Below are 27,015 nucleotides of genomic sequence, written 5' to 3'. Positions count from 1 at the left end.
CCACTATTAATTGTTATACTTTCCATTTTTAGAATCAAACTATAAAAACTTTGACTAACATTTTAGGATATATTTTTTCATCATATTGATATGTAATCTAATTTAACTTTAAAAATAAATCAAATTGACTTTCGAAAAACGCAACATGACAAATAAAAGTGGACGGAGGGAGTATGATAAGCTTTCTTCTGATTGATTAAAATAAGTCATTTGTTTCCCTAATAGATGTCAAGGGAGCAAGGCGTGATTACTCTATTATAGCAAATTGGTTTAACTTGACGTACCACATCACTCGACTTGAGTCATATTTGTAAGGACTACGTCATTACACTAGAGTCTGGACGTCACATATTTGATATTTAACACTTGCGACCTTTAAGATGGATTAATAGCCACTCATACAATAAATTTTAGAGCTTCTAAATTCTTTTTAGTAGAAATTTGAATTAGTTTTTCACAACACATTGTACATATGAAATAAAATTGGGGCCCTTTGGCTTATCTTTCATTTATTTTTATTATTATTATTATATTTACATCTATCACCTTGCTATGACTTGATGTAAATGTTATTGATGGAATTTGTTTCATACTTTTGCCCAATCACTTCTGTCTCAAAAAAGATACTTTGCATTTTTAATCCCCAATTTTCCATGTAATCCCAATTTTCCCTTAAAGTTTTGAGAGAGGAAAATGAATACCTTTTAACTTTTTTTTTGAGTCCAATAATCATGTAGATTAATGCCTGACTTTTAATTTTTTTTAAAATCATGTAGATTAACTCTCTTTTTTTCATTTATTTTTTTAAAAAAAAACTTTTAATAGGGGATTTTTTTTTATCCTTTTTGTAATTTTTAAGAAGAAGCTGATTGTTTATAAAAATATTTTTCATCTTGAAATAAATAATCCCGATACTATATTAGTATTAGATATTTTTCTCAATACTAATTACCAATCTTGATATAACGCATGTCATGATTAGTAATTATATACGAAATATGTCAATATCATATTATACCTCAAAACTATTAATGATTGTCAAGCGTATCATACGGCCCCTTCCAATGACAAAATTGACGGTAAGTAAAAAAGTTGAAAATGGAGAAAAGCTATAAAACTATTTGCTACTGTTGTATATCTTTTTAATAGACAAATTACCCTCAAATAGAGGGCAATAATGCAAATAAGTTGAACATAAAGTGGCATTTGCTTTGGGCAAAACTAACGGATATTTATGCATCAACTATTCAAGATTGAACCATTTGATTTGTATATTTATATTTTTCTTATAACTTAAAAATTAATGAAAAAAAAATTGAGGTGAAATCAACCAATAGAAATTAAGGTTTAATCCAGTCGACCCTGTCCGAAAACAGAACCTTCCCTTTTCTTCAACCAATGGTTAGATCGATAGTTAAAATGAGACGGAGTGAATAGTAAATTTTGGAAATCTAACTCCGAAATTAACTTTGTAACAGAATCCTACATTTATTTTTTGTGAAAAGAAAAGACAGGGAATAAGTCTTTTAGGGGACACCAAATCACAAGGCAGAAGCAAAAAAAAAATCTGAGTAGTTGAAAAAGCATGTGTTTATATAGTAAAAACATACATATTGACTGTAGACTCATTTCATAGTTTCAAGTGCTTTTATGGGAAATTGATGCTGTAAAACTGTGTACGTGTGTGTCTGGGTATCTGTGTGCATGCCTCCAAAGCACACACCAATTTTATTTTATTTTTTATAATCGTGATGTTTGAGTCAGTTTATGTGCATCTCGATTAGTTTCACGGAGTACCTCTCATCTCCTATCAACAAGTATTAGGTGATTTTATCCACCAAGGCATTTACTTTACTATATGTTACGTAGCAGCCGAAATATAGTGATATTCACATAGTTTCTTATTCTTTGATTTCTTTACTATATGTTACTATTTCTTGTACGTCAATTATCATATTATTGCTGTTACTATGTTGTGCTTTCCTTAGTACTTTTTGTGTTCAAAACTGCTTTTATTTATGCTAAAGATCTATCCAAAACTGTATCTCTACTTCCACAATCATTCGAGTTTCGAAGCTAGAAACAACAGATTTCTGGATTATCAAAATAACAAAAAACAGCTAATCAAGTTTCAGAAATCTTACAGGAAGAGCAAACTGAATCAAGCAATTACAATACTCAACTTACTCCAGGATCTTTTCTGAAAGATAGGTAACTTAGCCCAAGTTCTTGATCATGCAACTCCTATCTTTTTCAGACGCAAAACGAGTAGAACAAAACCCCAATGTAATCCCACAAGTGGAGTCTGAGGAAGGTAGTGTACACAAACCTTACCCCTATCTTGTAGAGGTAGAGAGGTTGTTTCTGATAAAGCCTCGGCTCAAGGAAACCCCATATTCTAACAATTTTAGTTCCTATCTCTTTCGGATTTAGAACGAGGAGAACAGCTCTATAAGAACATCATCATAACCATGTCGCAAATCCTTTCCACCAACAAAACTAGTAAACTGAAGTAATACAAACAAGCCAAACTGGTCAAAATATCCCAAGTATTTCTGCTCAAGTAGCATATCGCGAATTACTTACAAAAACACCTGATTGCTGCAGTAAATCACAACTAGTCCTCTAACTAGGACATTTGCAGAGACAGTAGCACTAAAAATTCAGCTCATGAAGCATTTTCTACAAATTCACCAAAAGAAATTGACAGTGTCATCTTAGTTTTCATGTAAAGTACCAACCAATTCACATCGCCCCTGATCCTGGCATTAAAATTCAACTCAAGAAGCATTCTCTGGAGCTTTTTCCCTCAAATTGGTTACTTCCACTAATACAACATCACAAAAATAAATGAATAGATGAGAGCATCGTCTATAGTTTTCCAGCAAAGGAGTAACTGCTGCACATCATCTCGGATGCAAGGGTCAGAAAAGGAAGAGACAAATACAAAGTGGACAAACTTCAGTTCAAGAAGCATTCTCTTGAGGTTTCACCCTCAAATAACTTTCTTCCACTTACACAAATCACAAAAAATAAGACAATAACATCTTAGTTTTCAAGTAAAGTAGCAACCATTTCACATCGTCTCTGATGCAAGGGTCAGAAAAGGGAGAAACAAATACAAAGTAGATAAAAAGTTTTGGAGCTAATATGTGCTGTGTTTAGACTTGAGTTGGACCAAATTCATATTTTAGCTGAGCCATTTCCATCAACGGTCAGAAAGACTAGCTAGGGATCAACAGAACATCAGTTGTCCCAAGAGTGTTTGTTCCTCGAAACAGATTTGTGGTTATCATATTTCAAGAAAAACTATGACCCCGCAAGTTGAAGTGCTTCAGCACAGAGGCTTTGACATGAGGTATGAATGAAAAATTAGATACTCACGAGTTGTATCTTACAAACAGAAGCTTGTTTCACCAGTGGAGGAACTGCTGTCAGACATTACATATATTAAGCAATAGAAAGTGCATCAAGATTGGATGAAGCAAAGCCATAGTATCAAGATTCAAGAGAAATAGCTTCCAGTTTTCATGTACGATAAAGTCAATGGGATTAAATATCAGTGAGAAAAGCAAAAGGTTTATGATACAAACTCAAGTTCCAATAAGCCCGTCCTCTTTGATTCTGCTTATCAAAAAGTGGCCTTCTTCCAGCTTCACTCACCAGCTCAGCCATTGCTGCAGGAATTCTTTCTGGTCATTTGAAGTTCAGCTTCACTCACCAGCTCAGCCATTGCTACAGGAATTTTTTCTGGTCATTTGAAGTTATACACCAAGAGGCCTAGTCATGGCTGTTTAGTATATGCATACAAATGATAGATAAAGAACTTCTAAGTCTAACAAGCGGACCATACATTTCAAACTGGAAGTAGAAAAAGTCACCGTAAAGGAGAAATATCATTCTGGATATTGATGAGACATGCAAAATGCGAGAACTGTCAAAGGGATTTAGCAGCAATACATTCAATAAAACTAAAACTTGCTGCAGAAATCATCACAAAATTCAAGTTGAAATTTCCAAAAAGAAGTAATTATAACAGGACTAAAATAGATAAGCACATGTAAATAATCATAAAGTCAGTTCTCAATCACAAAGAGGACACTTCATCTGCACTCAACACCAACTTCGGCAGCCCGTCTAGGCTTGTTTTTCCTTCTGCTACCATTCGGTCTGAACCCAACTGACTTTATTAAGTCATTAGAGATAGTTTTAGTTCCAACTCCATTTTCCTCTTTCACAGAATCCTTATTTTCCATGACTTGGGAAGGTCTCTTCCTCTTCTTTCCATCTTCAGCTACTTGGTTCTGGATATCTTTATTCAAGACGGAACCTTTTGTATTCTCGCTGTCATCTTCATCGTCCACTACCTTCTCAATTCCTTCTTCCTCCTCTATTTCATCCTTTGGTTTCTGTGGTCTTCCCCTTCTCCTCACCGGTATCTTCTCTTCTTCACCACTCACAAGATCCTCACGAACAGATTGCTTCTTTGCCTTTCCTCTTCCTCTACCCATTTTTCAAATAAGAAAACTTTACTGATAAAGATTCCTGCAACAAATCTGAGCATCAGAGGCATTAAACTCAAAACACACCAATAGAAACTGAAAGGATTGCTGAATAGAATGAAATAAACACCAATGGATTAAAGAGACCCAACACAATTTTGCATATGGGAAGGATGTAGTTAGGCTCATTAAACAAGTTCTGATGAAGAGGATCCCAGAAGAAATCAATCACTGATAAGAACAATAAAAACAATAACTTTATCGTCTACCGTATGCCACACTCAATATTAAACTGAAAATGAAGTGGAATACAAACAAACACGAGGAATAATATTTGTCCAAAACAAACAAACAAAATTATGTCTTCACACTCAGTAGTTCAGCTAATTCAGCTAATTAAAACTGTTTTGTTGAAGATGATCCCAGATGAAATCATTAACCAATAAGAACAATAAAGATAACAACTTTATCTTCTACAACATCCTATTCTCAACTAAACCAAATACAAACAAATGTGAGAAATGAGATTTGTCCCAACTGAACAAAATTACATATTCACACTCACCCTCAAGTAAAAACTGAACAAAAAATACAACAATTTCAAACAAGAATCCTTCACAAATTATTCAAATACAACAAATAAAACAAACTAAAGCCACTACTGAAAGAAAAGAAACTGGTCTGTACTCCAGAAAAAATTACAATAAACAAAAGAAAATAAAATCATTACAGAAAAACAGAAAAAATTGCCATATCAGACATCCAGTAAACAACCAAAACAATACATGCTTGAAGCTATTAAAAATACAAGAAGAGTAACTGAATAACCCCGTGATAGCTTCACACACATCAACAAACATATCTCCCCACAGATATATTTATTGAACAAAAAAAAGACACTAAATCATAAAAAGATTGAATCTTTCTTTAACCCACAAACAAGAAACTATAAAGCTATTTGTTCTGATGCTTTGGGAATAGAAACATTACAGACAAACACACACTTTCACCATATCAGACATCCAGTAAACAACCAAAACAACACAATGCCTGAAGCTATCAACAACACAAGAAGAGCAAGTGAGTAACCCCATGATAGCTTCACACACATCAACAAACAGATAGATATCTCCCCACAAATATATTTGTTGAAAAAAAAAGAAAGACAGTAAATCATAAAAAGATTGAATCTTTCGATTAACCCACAAACAAGAAACTATAAAGCTATTTGTTCTGATGCTTTGGGAATAGAAACATTACAGAAAAACACAAACTTACAAACTTTGACATACCAGACATTCAGTAAACAACCAAAACAAAACATGTTTGAAGCTATTAACACCAGAAGAGTAAGTGAGTAACGCCACAAAAGCTTCACACACATCAACAGAGAGATAGATTTCTCCCCACAAATACATTTATTGAACAAAAAAAAACACTAAATCACAAAAAGATTGAATCTTTTGGATTAACACAAACAAGAAACTATAAAGCAATTTGTTCTGATGCTTTGGGAATAGAAACATTACAGAAAACACAAACACAAACTTTCACCATATCAGACATTCAGTAAACAACCAAAACAAAACATGCTTGAAGCTATTAACAATACAAGAAGAGTATAAGCGAGTAACCCCATTATAGCTTCACACACATCATCAAACAGATATATTTATTGAACACAAAAAAAAAAAGACAGTAAATCATAAAAAGATTGAATCTTCTGATAAACCCACAAACAAGAGACTATAAAGCTATTTGTTCTAATGCTTTGGGAATAAAACATTATAGAAAAACACAAACTTTCACCATATCAGACATTCAGTAAACAACCAAAACAAAACATGCTTGAAGCTAATAACAATACAAGAAGAGCAAGAGAGTAACCCCGTGATAGCTTCACACACATCAACAAACAGATAGATATCTCCTCACCAATATATATATATATATATATATATATTGAACAAAAAATAAGACACTAAATCATAAAAAGATTGAATCTTTCGATTAACCCACAAACAAGAAACTATAAAGCTATTTATTCTGATGCTTTGGGTATAGAAACATACCAAACTGAAAATGATTTTTCAAGAAACAGCCACCATTTCCATCCTTAACCAAAACACATCACTTTAAAATCCTATCAAACCAATACAACAAAACCCCAATACCCAAAAAAGTCTTTTTGTATTAAAGGGTATAAAGTTCTTGAAACTGAGGAACCTAAAGAGAAAAAAAATTGATCTGAGAGAAAATATTGGAAACTCAGATCAGAAAAAAATAGAAAGTAGTGAAAAGTTTAACATGTGAGTAGAGTTACGAGGAGAAGAATCTCTGCCATTAGAGGCAAGGAGCAGTGTGAAAAATAAGCTGAGGCAGAAGAGGCAACGCCAAAGAAGACTACAGAAGTTAAAAGAAAGAAAAGTGGGACAGTAGTAGTAATAGTAGAAAATGTTGAAAAAATATTTTTGTATTATCAAGATGGGGTTTTTGGGGAATTAGGGTAAAGTATAAAATAAGGAACTTGATGGTAAAAAAAATGAGGGTAATATTTATCCAATCAATATTTACCTCAAATCAATAATTTTATAATATGTACAAATTTATTTATATCAGGCCAACATATATCATATGCTTAACCATATATGCATTTTTCACTTAGCTACGGTTAATTTACATGATTTAGTATAAATATTTGGTGCAATTTGCGAATAAGTATTCACCTCCATGATATTGATATGTGCTTAAACATATAAAACTATCAATTACTTATAATTAATAAATATATATATATATCACAATAAGTTAAATTGGTTTGTGTGGAAAAATTGATACGGATAATTACAAAAATAATAATAATAATAATATATTCAGTGTAATTTTATTAGTAAAGTTTAAAAAGATTAGGGTAAGTTGTTCAGATTGTAGTGTGTCTCATCTCAAATCCTAATATTATAAATTTGAAATTCAACAAACAAGAAAAATAAGGAGAAAACTCCTAGGAGTGAAGTGAGTCTTAAAAAAATGATATATGCGTACAGCGTAATCTTATTCATATCTTAGGAGAGGTAGATAGATTGTTGCTGATTTACCCGATAAGGAACCAGTGGTCAATACGGAAGTGGATGAACATTAATATATTAAGATAAGGAAAATAGTGAATCAATTAATAGGTGTAGTTAGTTGGGTAGGAAAGGATTGAAGACTTGAAGTATGTAATTATTTAAGGAATCATGTTAATGAATATCTCGTGGCTTTAATTAATGTTTGATAAGTGGTAAACCTACTTAAGTTAAATTAAGATGAACAATTATTTGTTATATTATTGTCTTTAAAAAATTGCATGCAAGATGATCAACAAGGCAAAACTCAAACTATTTGTTATATTATTGTCTTGAACAAATGCACACATGTTACATGTTATGTGGTAAACTACATTCAAACTCAAAAACATTTTTTAATTTATATATAACAAATATCAAATTTTATTAATTTATGCGTGAGTTCATTTTTTTATATTTTTAATTTATTGGTAAAAGTATTAATTCTATTAATGATGTTTCCACGGTGAACATAAGTTGTATGTATTGGTGATGTAAAGTTTGTCATATTTTTACAAGTTATTAATTTTTTTCCCTTAGATTTTTATTTCTATTAATTTCTTGTTAAGTTCTATCAAAAACTCACTTATAATTGACTTTGCTTTACCCAACAAAAGAAACGCGTGAGATTTTGTGTAGAGCAAATTGCTGGTATCCACTGACATTTGACTAGTTCTTATAGAGTTTTAAAAATTGTGGAAGGGTATTTTTGTCTTTTTCACGATGAATTAGAAATAACCACTTTATATGAAGATTAAATTATTATGATTAGCAGTAAATATTCCTTACATAACTGAATCCCGAGAGTCCAATTGAGTTATACAAAGGTTAATTAATTAATTTAAAAATGAAATGACTGAAAAGCCCTTTTTGTTTTTGGGCTTTTTATCTGCGACTTTTCGTCGCTTATGGGCCAGGTCCCACATGTTGTGTTGGTTACTATTGGTACAAAACAAAACTGATGATGATTGGACACTATCATGGGCCTACATAACTCAAAATCATAAATTGGGCTTTAGGACAATCCATTCATTACATTTGGGATGAAGATATGATGTTGGACAAGTACTATTGAAATAGAAACTTAGGATATGATGTTGGACAAGTACTATTGAAATAGAAACTCAGGAGTCGTTTGGTTGGGAACAAGTTATTCCAGGATAAGTTATCATGGGATAACTTATCCCACCATGAATATGGGATAACTTATCTCATCACTATGATATAAATGGTGGGATAAGTTATCCCAAACAAGATACAAAAACTTTATCTCATCACTATTTATTTCTATCCCTCACACCAAACGACCCCTTAGGGTGTGTTTTAGTATGAAGAAAATGTTTTCCCTCAAGACCATTTAGGTATAATCCGAACAAATACTATGACATCGGAGATTGGACCGGAATCCCCATCATTTAACATGGACTTGTACTTTTGTTCTGACCTCGATTTGAGACCCGACTTAACCCCAACACCAACCCTTACTCGAGACTTGACCCCGATTTGATATTTGATCCTTAACCTTGACTCTGGTCTAACCCTAACTTGAGACCTGACAACCGAACCCAAACACGACATGAGATCTAACGTTGACTCGAGACTTATATTCCCGAATCGAGATCAAAGCAAAGACTCTAAGCTAGGACCCGACTTTGACCCCGAGTCATAGTTGAGGAGGGAATCTGTAGTTGGGTTCCAAGTCGAAGTCGGGGTCGAAAATTGGGCCCTGGGTTAGGGTTGGATGGTGAGATTGAATGAGAGTTTTAGAAAACGTGTTTCTTATTTTACATAGAAAGTCCTTTTAAAAAAAAATTGGAGAAAAATAATTCCATTTTCCAAAACATTTAATTCAACCAAACATGAAAAAATTGAAAATTTCCTTCATACAAACACGCCTTAATTATGAGTTTTAAGTTTTGTGTATCGACTATCCATAGACCATCATATCTACTACTCCCTCCATTTCAAATTAATTGAATTGTTGAGGTGTTTCACACCCTTTAAGAAAAGAAGATTAAGACATAAATTAGGTATAACTTTCCATTTTTACCCTTATTAATTATTGTCAAATTTATGATTAAAATAACTAAACATTAATTAATAATTAATTTCAATACTAACTAATGAAGGGTAAAATTGGAAGAATATTCTAAAACTAGTCTTGAAAATTGAACAATTAAGTTAATTTGAAAAATGAAAAATGTCTCAACAATTCAATTAATTTGATATGTAGGAAGTATATAACAAGAGAGCTCATATCAAATTTGTACTTAATATATCGATTCAATCCGAGCTCTTGGAATTGATTTAAATTCTGCATTGGATCACAGTTTCTTGGTGATTTTCTTTATCTAATGAATGAGGAGTCCGTTTTAAAATCATCCGCTTTACACCCACGCCCTTGTGAAAGCCTAGAAGCACAAAGGCTTTATGTCATATGCATTATCTCACACACAGAGACAAATTTGAGTAGTATATACAAGCATATCATTAGTCAAATTTCTCCTTATGCACACCAGAGAACCATTGAACATATAGTATGAATGAAGTACTTCAAGTTTTTGCATGATATTTGTATACTAAACATTTTTTGTGTAGTTTAATTGCTTGGGAGGCTATATTAGCTTTTAAAGAAGTGCTAACATGATCAACTTATTTAAGATTGGAAATGAGTTTTATAAAAAGCTTTCTGCAATGAAAACTTCATCTTCATGTGGTGTGAATAGATGATCAGCAGGAGACGAAATGCTTGAATTTCGCGTCTATAAGAGGCTCCTGGTTGTCTCTTGTTATTGTTCAAATATCTTCTTCAATTGCTTCCCTTGTTCTTCGATCCTCAATTGTAACTTTCGCTGATACTAACAACAGAAAGACGATAGGATTCAGAAAGATTATCTTGATATTGTTTCTAGCTAGTAACATTTTCAGTTGTAAGCATGCTAGAAGTGTCTAAATTTATATCTTTTCATACCTCTAGTTGCTCGTGAAGACGCCTCTGGACTTCTAGCTTCATACGTAGTGCTTCTTTGATTTGCATTCCACTGAAAAGAAGTCTGGATTAAGGCAATTTTCCAGCTAAATTAATCAAGAAAATTGGTTAAGACAGTTGCAGATTATAGAACATACGTGTTGCTGTCGATCTGTGTCACATTATTCGGGCTGTCCATTTTTCAGATTTCAACTATAGTTGTGCAATGTCCTTGTACTGCTCTTTTGTTGATGTAGTATACAGTAGTGTGGATGCTAAAATCCTGCCATCACAAGGCAGATTTATAGGAGGAAAACAATGTATAATTCCTTTTCAAGTTGGAAATGCCTAAGAAGTGAGATGAAAATGTTGTTTTCAATCTTCTGAGGTTCCAAAGATTTCAATAGATTTTATAATTAGAATTGTGTAAGGCAATAGTCTCTCCTTGTGTTCTTCATCATGTTGTTGCTTCTGTGTTTTTGTCTCTTTTTATGTAGACGGACGGATGGAAACACAAGGAGCCAACACAGACCAAAAGATGGAGAATTGCTTGCTATTAGAAATTCTGGCTGTAGAAGGTATCTTGTTTTCTTGTTGCATACAATGCTCTCACAAAATGGTATAACTCGAATAAAACGATGTGAAGAAAAAGGGTAAACATGAATTTGAACTTCAGACTCGAAGGTCTGAACTTTAGATACTTTAGTCTTAAGTTAGGCTTAACTAGTTTCCAATTTTCAGAACTTTTAAGTCATTTCAGTAAACGTTAAAGCTTGAAGCGCGAAGTTCTCATGATATACGTTGTGTCACACTTGAGGGCAAACTACAGAGAAGCAAAGACAAAATTTAGTGTATACAAGCATATTACAACTTACAAGATCACCTTATTAAATAACTATCATTAGTCAAATTTCTCCTTATGCACACCAGAGCACCATTGAACATATAGCATGAATGAAGTACTTTAAGTTTTTTGCATGATATTTATGTCTGCACTTTGTAATATACATTTTTTTTTTTGTGTAGTTTGCTTGGGAGGCAAAATTATCTCTACAGAAATGCTAACGTCGACTCTCTTTCAAAAACTAGCTGAAAAAATGTAAAACTAATGTTGTTTACATGTCATTGTAACTTATATTAGATTGGAAATGAGTATTATTGAAGCTTTCTGCAGCAAAAACTTCATCTTCGTGCGGGGTGAACTGATCAGCAGGAGACGAAATGCTTGAATTTCGCGTCTCCAAGAGACTCCTAGTTGTTTGTTGTTGTTGTTCAAATATCTTCTTCAACTGCTCCCCTTGTTCTTCGATCCTCAATTGTAACTTCCGCTGAATCTAACAACAGAAAGACAAAAAGATTTAGAAAGATTCCCTTGATACTGTTTCAGCTCTAAGCATGCCTACAAGTGTTAAAATTTATATCTTTTCATGTACTAAATGTACCTCTAGTTGCTCGTGAAGGCGTCTCTGGACTTCTAGTTGCATATGCAATGCTTCTTTGATTTGCATTCCACTGAAAAGAAATCTGGATTAAGGTAACTTTCCAGCTAAAATAGTCACGAAAATTTGTTAAGATAGTTGCAAGGAACATACGTTTTGCTGTCGATCTGTGACACATTATTCGGGCTGTCTGTTTTTCCAGATCTCCCTGCATCATAGGAAGGAGGGCACTCTCATTTCCAGAAAGAGATGGAAACTTTAAGATTAAGTACTTGGCATGTAATGGCAGATATGAGTACATCTCAGAGAGCATTTTTCCACAAGCAGAGTTAAAATTAAGTTTGTAGTTTGCTGAAAATATCAAATTTAAACAACAACAACTACGCCTCGGTCTCAAACAAGTTGGGGTCCGCTATATGAATCCCCCACTCCTTCATTTAAAGCTCATTTCATATCATCATCATACGAAATAAAATTAAAGTGAAATGTCTAAGAAGTAAGATGAAAATGTTCTTTCAATCTTCTGAGATTTCAAAGACTTCAACAGATTTACTATTAGCATATTTGTTTAAGGAGATAGTCTCTTCTTGTGTTTTTCATCATGTTGGATCCACTTGTTGCATAAATAAAAAAAAATGAAAAGCAGAGAGGATTTTTCAAAGAAGGTCTATAACATGGTTCGTGAAGATTCATATAACGGACTTCAACTTGTTTGGGATTAAGGTGAATTAACTGTTTGTCAAGACAAGGATACTTCTATGTGGTTAAGGATCTTGTATTTGGAGAAACATATTTGATTTTTTTGCTCAGAAATTGACACAAAAAGGCATAAAACAAGCAGCATGCATCTGTACTGATGCTTGCGTAATGAGGAGAGCCTTGGAGCAACAATAAAATTGTCTCTGTCTGAACTGTAAGTCACGGGTTCAAGGCTTCAAGCTGTGGGATGAATATGTCTTACATAATAAACATGAAGCTTATTTCGGATAATACATACCTTCTGTCGACTCAGGGATGAACTTTGCATTTCGATATTTCTAGTCAAAACAAGAAGGAAAAAACATTTGATTCAGAATTTTGTCTAAATACAAAAAGTGTTCCAAGAAAGTATTTCTTTCATATTAACAAGTACCTGTAAATGACTTTTTACATGAAAAATTGTTAATCCTTCTGAATCCATCAGCTTTAGTATTGCCTTTGGCGTCGCCTCTGGCAAATGAAGTGAAGAACAATTAATCCATAGCCAAAATGATCACCTCCAAAGAAACAAAAGTTAAAAAAATGTGTAAATTTACTTACTGTCAGCTCCTCCAAGACGATTTACACACTCAACAAATCGATCATGAAGATCCTGAGTCCACCTGATTCGTGCCTTACTCGATAAAGATCCTCCAGAACATCCAGAGTTGTTAAAACTATTTGCTGATTGACTTCCAGATTGTTGCCTTATATGTACCAAGTTAAAACCACATGTATTATTTGAGACCTGTTGGAACATAACTCGAGTCAGAATAAAAACTTGAAAAACAATACTACAGTCAGACCTCTCTATAACGGCCAAGTTTTCTTTGGAACAGACTTTCATATTACGTAATATTAGATGGTTCTCAATAACAACATCTCGCTATAGCAACCAAATCATATCAGGACAAACAACACTGTTATAGAGAGGTTTGACTGTATTATGTAGACAACAATCAATTGAAAGTACTTAAATTCAATTACTTGGAAAAAATACTACAGTCAGACCTCTCTATACCAGCCAAGTTTTCTTTGGAGCAAACTTTCATATTACGCTATATTAGATGTTCTCGATAACAACATCTTATTATAGCAACCAAAACATATCAGGAGAAACAAAATCGTTACAGAGAGATTTGACTGTATTATGTAGACAAGAATCAAGTACTTACACCATAGTCTTGATTTCCTTGAAACGGGATTGAAGCAGGCTGCCTATTTGAAGAGTCAATTTCTCTAAACAACTTACTCTTAAGAAGCAAAATCCTCTCTTTCTCTGATAGATTACTAAAAGGATTTCCATAGAGTCCTTCAGGACCAAATGGTTGACTACTTGAAAACTGTGATCTGATGAATGATGGCATTGAAATCTTAGGAAAATCGGTGTCAACTCGTGCTGATGAATCTGCCAAGAATCCATTTCCACATTGCTGAGTAAACGACGTAGTTTGAGGACCAAGATTCTTGGATAGTTGAGAACAACTATTATTGTTGTCTTGGTATTCATATTGTGTTAATCCAAGGTACCTCTCTGTAGCAAAAAAAGCTGAAGGTGATGATCCTATTCGACTTATAATCGTTCTCGATGATGATGAATCAGTACTAGGCCAAAAATTCTGTTGCTGCTGTTGACAACCATTTTCTGCAGAATTTTCAGTCTGGAAACAAAATCCCATCTGTGGGAACTCTGAGTTGCAATCACTTGCTAATTCATAGTTCTGAATACTCATTTTTTCGCCAAAACGACTAGTCAAGATCAAGATCAAGATCAAGAAAATAGCAACTTCTATCAAAATATACAAAGAAGGGTGATTCTGTTTTATTCTTTTCAACAAACAAACTGCATTTCTTGAATGAAAGTCTTAATTAAAAAGCGCGAAAAATCAAGAACTAAAAGGATGAAGATTCTTGAAAAATAAAAATTGAATCTTTGCTCCTAATTTCTTCTTCTTTTTGTTATATGCTGAATGACTCCATACACATGATATAGAGAATATGAATATGTCAACATGTAAGTGCCAAATGCCGACTATATTTTAAATATTCTGTAATGTAGATAAGGAATGAACAAATGATAAGACCATAACATTTTACAAGGTGAACTATTTACTACTACTATATATAAGCATTTTGTCCCTTCCAACAAAGAAATACAGTCAAACCTCCTCATACCAACATTTCACTATCAAATCCCGATCGATTTTTCATGTTATATTTTACTTTACTATAGCAACATTCTACCTATAATAACACTGACAATTATATATTATGTATAAAAACAAAATATTATGGTAATATCAAGTACAAATTTCTAAAAGAAAAAAAAAATATTTAAATGATATCCATAAGCTATGATCACAACTTCACGAGGAAAAGGTATGCCTTTTTTGCATTCGTACTCTTTCTAAGTATTGGTTAAATTGGTTATCAAGTATATTTCTTCTTCTTGATACACAATATATAAAATCAAACGACAGTATACATACATATATACCAAATTAACAATATCTTACTAGCAGCTATTAAATTTTCAGACAAACGATGCCACCATAACGATGTTTGCCTAGAATTTAAGTGTCCTTTTGTGTTTTGTTCTTAAACTATTAAAATGAAAAGTGAAAAAGATACAGAATTTTTTTAAAAGGGGGAATATAAGGTTAAACAATTGATTTTAGCATCATTTTTAGATGATAAAAGAATATAGTTTATGGGTGCATCTGTCAACATAATAAATTTATGAGGAATGGTATATATCCACTAATTAATACTCTTATCTCAAGCTTAATTATTCTCAGTAGCCTATAGTGGTTCATGCCTAGAAACTTCCTTATACACACACATTCCTTTTATTTTTTTATTTCTTCTGCAACTTACATCGAAAGATTCTTTTTGAGAAAACTAAAAATATTGAGAGGGCAATCCTCCCGATGAAACATAGATGAACAAGATGCTTGAGAGAACCATTATGAGTAGAAAATATAGAGTACGGTCAATTTTTTTCATAGAATCATGTTTTATCAATTTCAAAAACTATATTCATACAACTTTTTAAAATAAAAATAAAATCTAAATAATAACCTAAAAAGGAGACATTTGGATAAATAAACCTCTCTCTTATTGGTTTATTAATTAAATTAATAATAATACATGTTTTATTCTTTCATTTTTCTTCTTCCTTTCTGTTAGGATCGAAATAAGCAGGTGTAATGCGAAAGCTAGCAAAGCAAACCTCGAAAGACCACAAGCAAGAAGACAAACGAGAAATATACCAAAAGAGACAGATTTAACATGGTTCGGTCAATCGACCTACGTCCACAAAGGAGATGAGCAATCCACTATAAATATGAGAGTACAAAATATGGAGAGAAACAACCTCAAACAATTCACTCGGAATACAAGGAGGTACACAAAATTCTCCCCCATAACCGCAACTCTCAAAACCCTAGGACTACATTGTGAATGCTGATTAAGTTAGAAGGAACAAGCCTATATTTATAGAGTTCTAAAACCTTTCCTACAAGAAAAGGACTAGTAAAATATTAAAACCTTTTCCTAAAAGGAAAACCTATTTATGGTAAGAAATTAGGGCAAATAAACCCCAACACTTTCTTATGTGAAAAAATGGAACGAGGAGAAATTTACGCCTAAAATCATAATTTTATTTGTTCGAATTCTTAAAAAATGACGTGGGCTTGTTAGATTCTCTCAAATAGTGTATTTTGGATGTTTGAAACATGTTACTTGTACAACTTTAAAAAATGGTAAATGGCATGCTATATCATGTAATTAAACTGCATTAATTTTTTAATATCGTTAATGTATATAATTTAAAAGTTCAAAAACAATTAACATGCATATATACCAATAGACCATCAGCCCATTATTTTTTATTTATTTATTATAGCTGGAGTATGTGAAGAACACATCGTGTAAGTCGAAGATTTTAACAAATATCAGTAGACATACATTTTAATAAAATTTCGATCTTAAAAATCAATCCTAATCGAATCTATCGAAGGGCTTCACTTTGAGTGCTAAGCTGTTTATTGTACAAGCAAGAAGTAGACAAAAAGTGAATCATCAGATTGATTCTCCACGTAGTATCAAACAAAAACTAAAAAACAAGAAACCACCTTGGTTATCTCATATTATTTTTTTCAAAATCTTGATCAATATGTAGCTGACATTTACAGTAATAAAATATCCAATCCTCCAGAATAATTTGTTTTTTTTTTTGTGGGGTTAAGTGTTAAAATGGAGGGAATTTTCGGTCAATAATAAAATTATTTTACGTGATTAATTTATATATAAATTATTACAAGTTAATTATGAAATCAGTCATTAATATTGGATCACATATTTATGTTGAGACAGACTCTGGAGAGGAGCTAGCTAGCTAGTGCTTCCAGTAGCTTTGATCCATGCTTTAATTTGTATTGAAAAAAATCTACTAAATTATTGATTAGAACTCAGTAATTTTAAAAAGTTTGGAATTTAAATTCATAAGCTTTAAAGTTTTAATTCTAACTTTTTATTTAGACCACCTATATTACATTAGAGGTAGAGATGGAGCTAGAATTTAAACTTAATATATTTTTTTCAGAAGTAGAGATGTTTAGCATCCGAACAACTTCCTCTTATCGATATTATGTGTTAGTAACTAGGTTCTTGATTTAATTTTCATACATATTAGTTTAGTGAAATATTTCTTAATATGAATATGATGCATGTTTGAACTAAAGTTAAAGAATTCGATAAACTTTAGCTTCACCCCATCACTCTGATTATATCTTGATCCTTAAAGACAGAGTTAGGTGGGGTTGATGGGTTCGGACGAACCCACGTATGACTCTTCTCGGACCATGCATAAAAGCGAACTACTTCATTTATTTCTCTTTTGACCAATTAAAAAAGAATACAAATGGCCGGTTTCCACTATGTGCTAGTAGCCAAGTAGCCAAAATAAATAAATAAATAAATAAAATGCAACAACAATGGTTTCTTTGGGGTTTCTATTTGGAGAACTTGTTTTTATATCATTAAAAAATTAATCAAATGAGAAGTGGGACTTTTATGATTAACTATTGTTAATTATGAAATGATTAAACGGAATAATCGACTGCAATTATTTGATGAAGCACATGAATGATCTATATTCTAATCAGTTTAGCATATAATTATAGCTTAAATAATTTAAAAGATACTAATTAAAATCAATTATTTGTTCGTTAATTATATTTAGGTACAACCCCTTGCCAATATCCTTAATACTTTTTCTTCCTCTATATATATTTTTGGAATTATTGTTTCACTAAGTTATTATACGAAGAGTCTAGTTTTTTTTTTAAAGTATTTTCTTATTGGAGGGAGATTTTATTTTTTTTACAATTTTTTATATATGTGTAGTTTTACCTAATGAAGAATGTCAATCCATAATTCCAAAAAAAAAATTGTTATTATTTATCTTTACAGGCTTTAACATTCTTGATTTAGTGGCTAACTATACTTATCTTTTATTTAATCAACCCAAATTTTAAACGAAAAAAAGAAAAGAAAAAGAAAGAATGAAAACGATCTTACATAAAATATGCAAGAAAAAAAAGGATTTCTTCGTTGACTTTTATATTCTATTATTATTTGTGTCATTGTGTGATATTTCCAATTTGGGACAATAAGAGCATGTTACAATAGGTAAGTACCGAAAAATGATTAATTCCCCTAAATTAACGGGATATTAATTGACTAACTTGTATTTGCTATGTCCTCTCATAATTTTTGTATTTTTTTCTTAAAAGTATTTTGATATATGTTATTTAAATTGAAAGTCTTTTGAAAACAGTATATATATCTACCTCCACGAGGTAGGAATATAGTATACTTACACGTCTTTCACTCAATTTTCTTCTGACTTTTCATGTATGATTACACTGAGTATGTTGTCGCTTGTTGTTTGTCCACTTGGTGGAATAGATTCATATTCAAAAATTTCATTTTTGGATGCTTTTGGCATTAAAATATAATTAAAGAAAAAGGGCAAAAAGAGATGAATTTATTATTTACAGAATTATGAAAAGGACCTTTTATTTTTTGTTTTTAGATGAACATTACAATTACATAGCTATTTTGCCTCTTAAATTGTTCAAAGGACACCTTATAGAAAACTTCAAACACATTGGCCAGTTGGTATTGATCAATAGGCAAATTAAAACTATGCTACTATTATGTTAAGTATATAATATATTTGATCTTAGCCAAATTTTTTGGCTTCTCATTTTGCATATTCTTGTCGTCGTTTGGATAAGATTTAAAAAAAAATTATTTTAGAAAATAATTGTTTTAAAAATATCACATTGTTGAAACATAGAAAGAGCTGAAAGAATAAATTGATTTTTTTCCATGGATATTTAATAAAAGATTTGTATGATTAATGAACTCAATGAGAGTGAAATTCACAACTATAAGTATGTAAAGATACTTAATTATTGACAAATTTTAACGATTGAAAAAATAGACCTTTAGAAATTTGTAATATAAAACGTATTATATATATGCGACTGTATAATTATAACTTTAATGATGAAATCAATTGTCTTTAAACATAAAAAAAATACTATTCTTATTGAAATGCTCTATAGCTTTAAAAAAATAAATATGTCATACAAAAATCAAGCATATATGGTGTGTATTATCCATTTTGGTTGTGTTAGGCTTTATAAAATTAGTCAATTTCTTCTATCAACATAACACTCAGAATGTCATGTAATGGATACATCCCTTTTTTCAAAAGCTTAATAATCTAAAAATTTGTCAGTCCTTCTTTTTAATCCATCTTTATCGACCCTCTATTATAAATGTCGTCATTGAATATATTACCGACCTCACCAGAAAAAAAGAAAAATGATAATATCTCAAAGACTTTTTACAGAGTATATATTTGTTAAATCTCAAAAGTCTCTTGTCTATTTTCCTATTTTTATTTTTGTAAAATAACATAATAGAATTGGGAACATACATTTAACCCTAATATCCAAAAATGGAAATTGTTATTTTTTATATACATTTTGGAACTTCTTCTTCTTCTCAACCATTACATTGATAAATAATAAAATTGCAATAAGTGGAGATTAGATAGTCATTAATAATTATATAATGCAGACTAGAGAGAGATGTGAATGAAAATGATTTTCTCCTTTTTAAATTGTCGGATTCCATCAAGATGAATTTTTCTTTTTACACGTGTTTTAAAATAACAATGTCTTTAATTAAAAAATATTTTAAGTATTTTATTATAATTTATAAAGATTCCATCTCCACATAGGGGTTCTAAAAATAGTTTTATAAGAAAAGAATCATTCAATCTTTTTAACAAGCATTTCATAAGTTAGGAAAAAACAATAAAACGAAATTAAAAAAGAAAGACTTCAACATAACACCATTATTGTTCATAATTCCATATAAAGGAATATCATTCATATTTTTTATTTAGGAATTACAAGTTTTTCGAGATCTAACAGAATTTAATATAATGCAAAATTATACTTTACGTTATTTTAAGAAAATTCTCATATATAAGAAAAGAAAAAGAGAGCTCGTTATGAAAAGTCAGTACTCTTTAATGAACATTATGTCTCTTTAATTTTAATTAAATCATTAAATATTATAAACTAATTCAACGTTCTATAACTCGGAATAAGAAAAAGACACCCCCAAAAGGTCAAAATCTTGTAAGGATGAATAAAATCTAACAAACAAAGAAACCCTAAAAATAGAATTATTAATCTTCTATGATTTCTTTATAATAATATAACGTTTGGCATCAAATTATAAACAATATGACAACAAGAAAACTATAGAGGAGCCTTAGAGTCTGTCTTTAAATTGTCAAAACTCTCCAAACACGGCCTTATTATTTTTAAATAATTTAATTTCACAAGAAAATTTAAACCCTTTGCAAATCACTATCATAAAATTCATTTCGCACCTTTAGTGTAACCCACGTCTATTGACTAATTTTAATCGCCCTTTACTAAGGGTACGTTTGGTAGGAATAAATATGTTTTCTATGATTTTTTATTTCTTAAAAATGATTTTCTTATATATTTTTTGATGTTTGATGAGTAAATAAAATAATATTATAATTTCAATAACATTTATACCTAATTTAAGAAAATATTATGGGAGTTGTAGTAGGTATTTGTGCAATTATTTGGCCTTGAGCAAGTATTACTCGACACTCAGTAGAAAGCTAACTCTCTTCTCCGGATAGACTCTGATATATGAAGTCTATAGGACGGTGTGGCGAGGTGGTCAAGGAGTGGAGTTTGGGGTGTTGGGGTGAGAATAAGACACTGAACTTGAAATGTCATTTATAAAAAAAAAAAATCACAAAAAATATTTCTCATAATATTTTAATTAACCAAATATGGAAAAGTTTGAAATTTTATACCAAACACACCCTAAAACCACTCTTGCCATCGTTGAAAAGAGCATAAATTGGTGACCACTATTTTTTAAAGAATTCTCATCATGTTTTAAGATCATAATTTGCCTAACCCAATAAGAGATACTTCAATAAAATGGGCAATAAAGTGAATAAAAGTTGAAAATATTCTTATAGGGTGTTTTTAGAATAAGATTTCCACGGTTTATGGATGATAGAGATGGCATGTCATTGATGTTTATTTGTGTTCGATGAAAGTTCGAATCTAAATAAATATATCTTAATATATTAAGATCTTATATTGAGTTTGAAAGCCATTAAAATGTATTTACGTAATGAATACTATGAAAATTCATCTCACATTATAGTCCGTAGATACACAACAATTATAATTACATCCCCAAAAGTACAACCACCTCCCCCACATAACTACCATTACTTTTGGCAATCGTCACAATATCACCATCAATACACCTATAACGTAATTAGAGATCAATCAAATTTATAGGTTTTTACCATGACTCCAAAATAATAATTAAATTTACTATTAAATACTGAATTCCGATAAACTCGTAGATAATCCTTTGTATCTGCACTGATACGGTCAAATCTCGACTCAAGTTACAATGAGGTAGGCCAATATGCCATTACAGGCTTTGGGCCTTAACCCAACAAATCCTGATTATTACCCGAGTAGGCCCAATAGCTTTAGAAATGGATTATCTTGGATCCGCTTGCCACTTTTTTTTACATCGAGGATCGTTTGATAGGATACATTTAGGAAAATAATATATATTAGCTATGCACCTAATTCATTATTAGAAGATGTGTAACTAATATATAACAAATCATGACATTATCAATACAAAAGTTATTAAAACATGAGTAAATATAGTTAATGACAAACCACCTTTGATATACCAAATCAAACCGTGGATAAGAAGTAATTTCAATATAACTAATATCATCATTGCTAATCTCAATATTATCGATACATTTTATTTAGTCCTATTCTTATACACTTTGACTTTGCTAACTGCCCCATGAAAGTTTGCCCACAAAGAAAGCTAGGGTTAAAGGTTTCAGACTATCTACTTCTAAAACCATTTGTAATTCTAAGACCATTAGTATACGTTTAATACAATTTAATATTTCACACTAAAATTTCTAATCTAATTTGAAAGTTCCACGAGCAATAGAGCTTGAAGAAAATTGCAGTTATATGATGAATAATTGAATATATTCAATATACGTAACATAAAAGGAAGCCTAAAATATCCTCGATTTAGCTAAAGTACATTAGGTTATGTTTCCACAATTTATTTTGACAATAAAAATAATGGTTGTCTTTACTTATATAACTTAGGGGCCAAACCCTTCAGAGTGACCCAATGATTTGGGCTTGAGACTTCCATGTTGGAGGTCTCAAGTTTGAAATCTCTTGCCTTGCACTGGGCTACCTAGTGCGGTTTACCTCTCTTATGTGGTTTGTGCTCTATTTTATAAGAGCGTGGTTTTACCTCGTGCGCATCCAAAGGATAGCGGTTTGCCTAGTGCGGATTATCTCCCTTATGTGATTTGCGAGTTATTGCATAGGAGCAGCCGAGCAGGTCTCATTGTCATCCAAAAAAAAAAAAACTTAGGGGGCCAAATCCAGCACTTTTAAAACATACTAAGGACTATTTTCATCATTACCCAAAATTTATACACAAGAGCGAGAGAGGGAAAGGGAGAAATTACTCACAGCGCGCCTCAATGGAGGTTTCAACTTTTTTTGAATATTCATAGGGTTCTTACTTCTCCTTCTTCTTCTGGATTTCAATTATTAGCAATTTTCTTCTCTGATTTCTCAATTTCTTCGATCTGCTTCGTTGATTCTCGAATCTTCTATGAACAATTTCGCCCTAATTCTTTCATAAAAAGCTTCCTTATTAAGCAATGGTTCGAGCTGTAAAACGCGAACCAGTTAATACTCCCGGTAATGGAGCCAAGACAAGGAGAAATGGTGCCGCAGCGGCAGAGGCAGTGGCGGCAGCAGTAGCAGGCCCCAGCAATAGCAACAACAATAACAGTTCGGTGGAGGAAGAGACTATACTAGGGCGAAGAGTTCTTCGTTCTCATTATCTCAATTTTAAGAATCGGATTTCTGGTAATTTAGTAGTTTCATAATTTTTGCTCCTTTATATGCTTGCATTCAGTTTTTTTGTTTGTTAATTTTATCATTTTATGTGTGATTAGATGCTCTGTTGCATAACTGAGTAGATTCATGACTTATCTAATTAGAATTCAGATATGCAATTTAGGTTTTCAGATGGTAATGAAAGTAATGCAACTCACTATTGGTGAAATAGCTATAGATAATTATACTATTCATTTGAACAAATATAATGCCAAACGAAACAAAACAAAAATCTAAAATGTAGTATCTTTTTCACTGAAATCATGGTAGTTGTAGTGTCGTAGAGAATCGTCATTTTCATCTTCTTTAAATTTGCCTTTTTGATGCCATTTGCTAGCAACTAATTCTTACCTTTTTTTTGGATGGTTCTAAGATTAGTTTCCGTTGGAGTTAAAAGAGTTCGATTTTGATTTTATGGTGAATATTTCATGTTAGTAAGTTGATTCCATGAATGCAACTGGTGCTGCTGTCGTTTTTGCATAATTAGGCGATAATATTTGTGTGTTTGTTGCAGATGAGAGAGATAATATATCAACAGTTGATTCAGATAGATTTAAGTCAATAATTGAGGAAGTTGAAAGGCTACATCAGCAAGGTATTGATTCAAGTTTTACGTTTCAGGTGCATTGATACTATATGTACTAATTTTAATGTAGCTTATCTATGCCCGTGTGAGTGTGCAATTTGTGCACTGAATGCTCCCTCCACCTTGAAAATAAGTTACACAATTGTTTTTTCTAGAGTTTTGGAAGTACTACTGCAAAAGTTGAAATTTTCGCAGCATGCAGTTGCTAAATCTCATGGTCTATTTGGCAAAAGAATTAGTGCATTTGAGAATAGATGGTTTCTTCAGTAATTGGATTGATAGCCTTTCATTACTTGCTCGCATAACTATGATTGATTTGTTAGATTAGTCTGTTTCTCAAATCTTTATTTTATGCTGAGTTAAAACCTTATTAAAAAAAAAATTAAACAAAGCTGAGTGTAAGTGGAAAATACTTTCTTCAGAAAGCTGATGGAATGCCTGATAATTTCCTTTAAACTTGGAGCATGAGAAATATACATTTGATCATTTTCCCTCCAACTTTTGGGATTTATTTAATTGTTGAGAAATGAAACAAAAGCTTATTCTTTTAGATTTTGAAGGTTCACAACCCTGATGACTCATTAACACTATCATGTTTGAATATACTGAATTCAGTTAGAAGTTTTTTTCTTTTTTATATATAGTACAAAAACCTAGGGAACAGGTTGCCGATGCTGAAGCCTTGCTGGACATCACAAACACGTTGGTGACGACTGTAAAGGCACATAGTGATGGAGGCGTGACCCCTTCAGATTTTGTTAGTTGCTTACTTAGGGACTTTTGCCAAGAAGGTGGATCCAGCCGTAAGACAGAAGAGGATGGAAACTCTGTGCACTGGTACAATGTTGGTCGTGTAGTCTCTCATGTTTTCAGGGGTGCTCCTGGATGCTGCACTATGTAATTGTTCAATCATCCATCTTCTTTCTTGGTAGGTACTGCTTTGACTGTTGAAACAGATGTTAATCTATATTATTCACAGGATTGGACCTATGAATACTGAAATTAAGCAACGCAATCCTGTGGTTCGTAAAAAGCGTGTGATGCCAACAGAAAGTGAACACCCAGAGGAGGTATAAATTCCGATTTACAAGCCTCTACACGTCCTTGCTTATTTTGTGGGGAAATTGGATAATGAAATTGCTACCCCTTATCAGAAGCTGGAATATAGTTTGAGCTAAAACATTTAAAGTACTTTACTCTGATGTTTTCTGTTAGAAGAAATCAAGTCTGTTGAAGAATTGGGTCTATCACTAAAATAGTTTAAGCAAGCATTTTGTTTGGATACTATTATCTTATAGATTTCCATAGCTAAACTATTTCTCTGTATGCAATCTTGTTTATTCATTCTATTTTACATGCTGCTGACTGCAGTCATTTTTCATCTGTAGTTCCTCTGAACTGTATAAAACCATTAGCTAACTTTTTCTTACTTTGGTGAAATGAATTGTATCCTAAGATTTCTAGATATATTTTCAGCTAGATGAACCTGATGGCGAAGGCAAGACAGACACTGACAAGAATATGGCGACAATGTTCCAGATTCTAAGGAGGCATAAAAATGCCAAGCTTGAAAACTTAATCCTGAATAGAAGATCCTTTGCACAAACAGTTGAAAATTTGTTTGCCCTATCGTTTCTAATTAAAGATGGGCGGGCTGACATAACTGTTGACGACAAAGGCTGTCATAGGGTTTGTAAGTTTCTTACATCCATAGTTGTTTTCTCATTTCTCTTCTTTTGCTACTTCTTGTTTCATGACTTGCGTAACTAATGCTTATGCAGCACCAAGGAATGCACCTGCTTCTAATGCAGTCCTTTCTGGGGAGGTTTCTTATAACCACTTCGTCTTTAGATTTGACTTCCAGGATTGGAAGGTAACGCAAACCATCTCTCTCTCTCCCTCTCTCTCAAATGATACATGACTGTGGATGTTTTGGTGGTCTATATTTTGTATCTGTTGAGATTGCCGTATTAGCACACTGAATGACTTTCTATCTTCTACTAAAACTATGTTTCTCACACAAACCTAATGGCCAAGGATTTGGAGTTAGTTGACGACAAACAACTGTCAAATTTGTATAATTCTGCACTAATAGGTGTTTGATCAGTTTTGCCATCCGGCTCATTTTCATCTGTGATTCGTAACAGTTTATTGTTCTAAGCAAATTTTCTACCACTTTGCTGCACATTTTTGAATATGTTAAATGATCATTTTAAGTCCGATAATGATCTGAATTTTCATCGTTATATGCAGCTTATGTTAGCTTCTGTTGCTGTTGGAGATGAATTAATGCCACACAGAAATGAAGCGGATATACCAGCCACTTCTCAACCAGCATCAAGTACCGTAGATAAGGAACAAGCTGTTTCAACAACACCTATAAGGAAGTTATCTCGGAATCGTGGTCTGGTTTTGCAGGAGCAGACTGTAGTTGAAGATTCCCCAGAAAGTGACAATTCTGCAAGAGCTGCTGCCATTCGTAAAGGAAAACGAAAGCTCACACAAGACTAAGCTACAGTTTATCCACTTTGAGATGACGCAGGATGTTCCTTAGTTATTGGTGAAGTATTAGGAATTTGTTAACTTCCTTCTGATTTTCTTCCCACCCCCTCTTTGGCCAATATCTCTTTGGTTAATAGACGTAGAGGTGCCAAATGGACATTAGTTGGGGACATGGGAATTCAAATGTTGGGAAATCCCCCAAGTGAGTTTTATGCTTTCTGTAAATTGTTCTCCGTTTGTAGTAAACAAGTAATTGTGACACTGGTGGTAACAATTCAGTGTTTTTTTTTTTTTCAAATGACGACTCTGCTAGAATTCCATTATAGCTTAGCTGAATTTCTTAGAGAAGTTGGTATTGACCCTGTTGTATATTTTTATGGTACGCCTGGATGACCATGGTTGGTGCAGAGGTTGAACATCATTACCAAAAAAGTGTACACAACAAAAAGTGATGAGATATGTGGATTACCAGGAAAAAAGTTTATTTTTTTGGGTAATTAGAAAATATGGTACGTCAGTCATTAGTAGCTGATAGCTGATAGTTGTATTAGTAG

General features: G+C 32.2%; 3 protein-coding genes across 4 annotated transcripts; 1 reads left to right on the top strand and 2 right to left on the bottom strand.

The window, feature by feature from the left end:
* Positions 1–3,921: 3,921 nt before the first annotated feature.
* Positions 3,922–6,952, bottom strand: LOC125833631 (uncharacterized). Of its 2 annotated transcripts, none has more exons than XM_049512807.1 (2): positions 6,575–6,952; positions 3,922–4,545 (listed from the first exon to the last, which is right to left on the bottom strand). In XM_049512807.1, exon 2 carries the CDS (start codon positions 4,509–4,511, stop codon positions 4,104–4,106), a length of 408 nt encoding a protein of 135 aa, XP_049368764.1. In that variant the 5' UTR covers positions 4,512–4,545; positions 6,575–6,952; the 3' UTR covers positions 3,922–4,103. The 2 variants fall into 2 exon arrangements, with proteins under 2 accessions (XP_049368764.1, XP_049368754.1); XM_049512797.1 differs by having other exon boundaries at positions 3,922–4,556; positions 6,575–6,916.
* A 4,450-nt stretch (positions 6,953–11,402) lies between these two features.
* On the bottom strand, positions 11,403–14,821 carry LOC125833396 (myb family transcription factor PHL5). Its single transcript, XM_049512539.1, has 7 exons — positions 13,927–14,821; positions 13,313–13,499; positions 13,146–13,222; positions 13,011–13,050; positions 12,167–12,221; positions 12,017–12,086; positions 11,403–11,908 (listed from the first exon to the last, which is right to left on the bottom strand). Exons 1-7 carry the CDS (start codon positions 14,482–14,484, stop codon positions 11,690–11,692), a joined length of 1,206 nt encoding a protein of 401 aa, XP_049368496.1. The 5' UTR covers positions 14,485–14,821; the 3' UTR covers positions 11,403–11,689.
* Positions 14,822–22,895: 8,074 nt separating this feature from the next.
* On the top strand, positions 22,896–26,752 carry LOC125833404 (non-structural maintenance of chromosomes element 4 homolog A-like). The gene is made up of 7 exons (XM_049512552.1): positions 22,896–23,343; positions 23,888–23,968; positions 24,604–24,856; positions 24,939–25,029; positions 25,436–25,652; positions 25,741–25,832; positions 26,213–26,752. Exons 1-7 carry the CDS (start codon positions 23,133–23,135, stop codon positions 26,468–26,470), a joined length of 1,203 nt encoding a protein of 400 aa, XP_049368509.1. The 5' UTR covers positions 22,896–23,132; the 3' UTR covers positions 26,471–26,752.
* The last annotated feature ends 263 nt before the right edge of the window (positions 26,753–27,015 follow it).

This window comes from Solanum verrucosum, unplaced genomic scaffold (assembly GCF_900185275.1).
Source record: "Solanum verrucosum unplaced genomic scaffold, falcon-dt-bn FXZP01000285.1, whole genome shotgun sequence".
NCBI lineage: Eukaryota > Viridiplantae > Streptophyta > Magnoliopsida > Solanales > Solanaceae > Solanum > Solanum verrucosum.
The sequence above is the reverse complement of the archived record's forward strand: the minus strand, read 5'-3'. Positions and strand labels throughout refer to the sequence as shown.

Coding starts and splice junctions, on each gene's coding strand:
- LOC125833631 (XM_049512807.1), bottom strand. CDS start 4,511: ATGGGTAGAGGAAGAGGAAAGGCAAAGAAGCAATCTGTTCGTGAGGAT.
- LOC125833404 (XM_049512552.1), top strand. CDS start 23,133: ATGGTTCGAGCTGTAAAACGCGAACCAGTTAATACTCCCGGTAATGGA. Junction 25,653..25,740: donor CAAAGGCTGTCATAGGGTTT/GTAAGTTTCTTA, acceptor ATGCTTATGCAG/CACCAAGGAATGCACCTGCT. Junction 25,833..26,212: donor TTGACTTCCAGGATTGGAAG/GTAACGCAAACC, acceptor CGTTATATGCAG/CTTATGTTAGCTTCTGTTGC.
- LOC125833396 (XM_049512539.1), bottom strand. CDS start 14,484: ATGAGTATTCAGAACTATGAATTAGCAAGTGATTGCAACTCAGAGTTC. Junction 13,500..13,926: donor AAGGAAATCAAGACTATGGT/GTAAGTACTTGA, acceptor ATGTTCCAACAG/GTCTCAAATAATACATGTGG. Junction 11,909..12,016: donor GCCTTCACGAGCAACTAGAG/GTACATTTAGTA, acceptor TTCTGTTGTTAG/ATTCAGCGGAAGTTACAATT.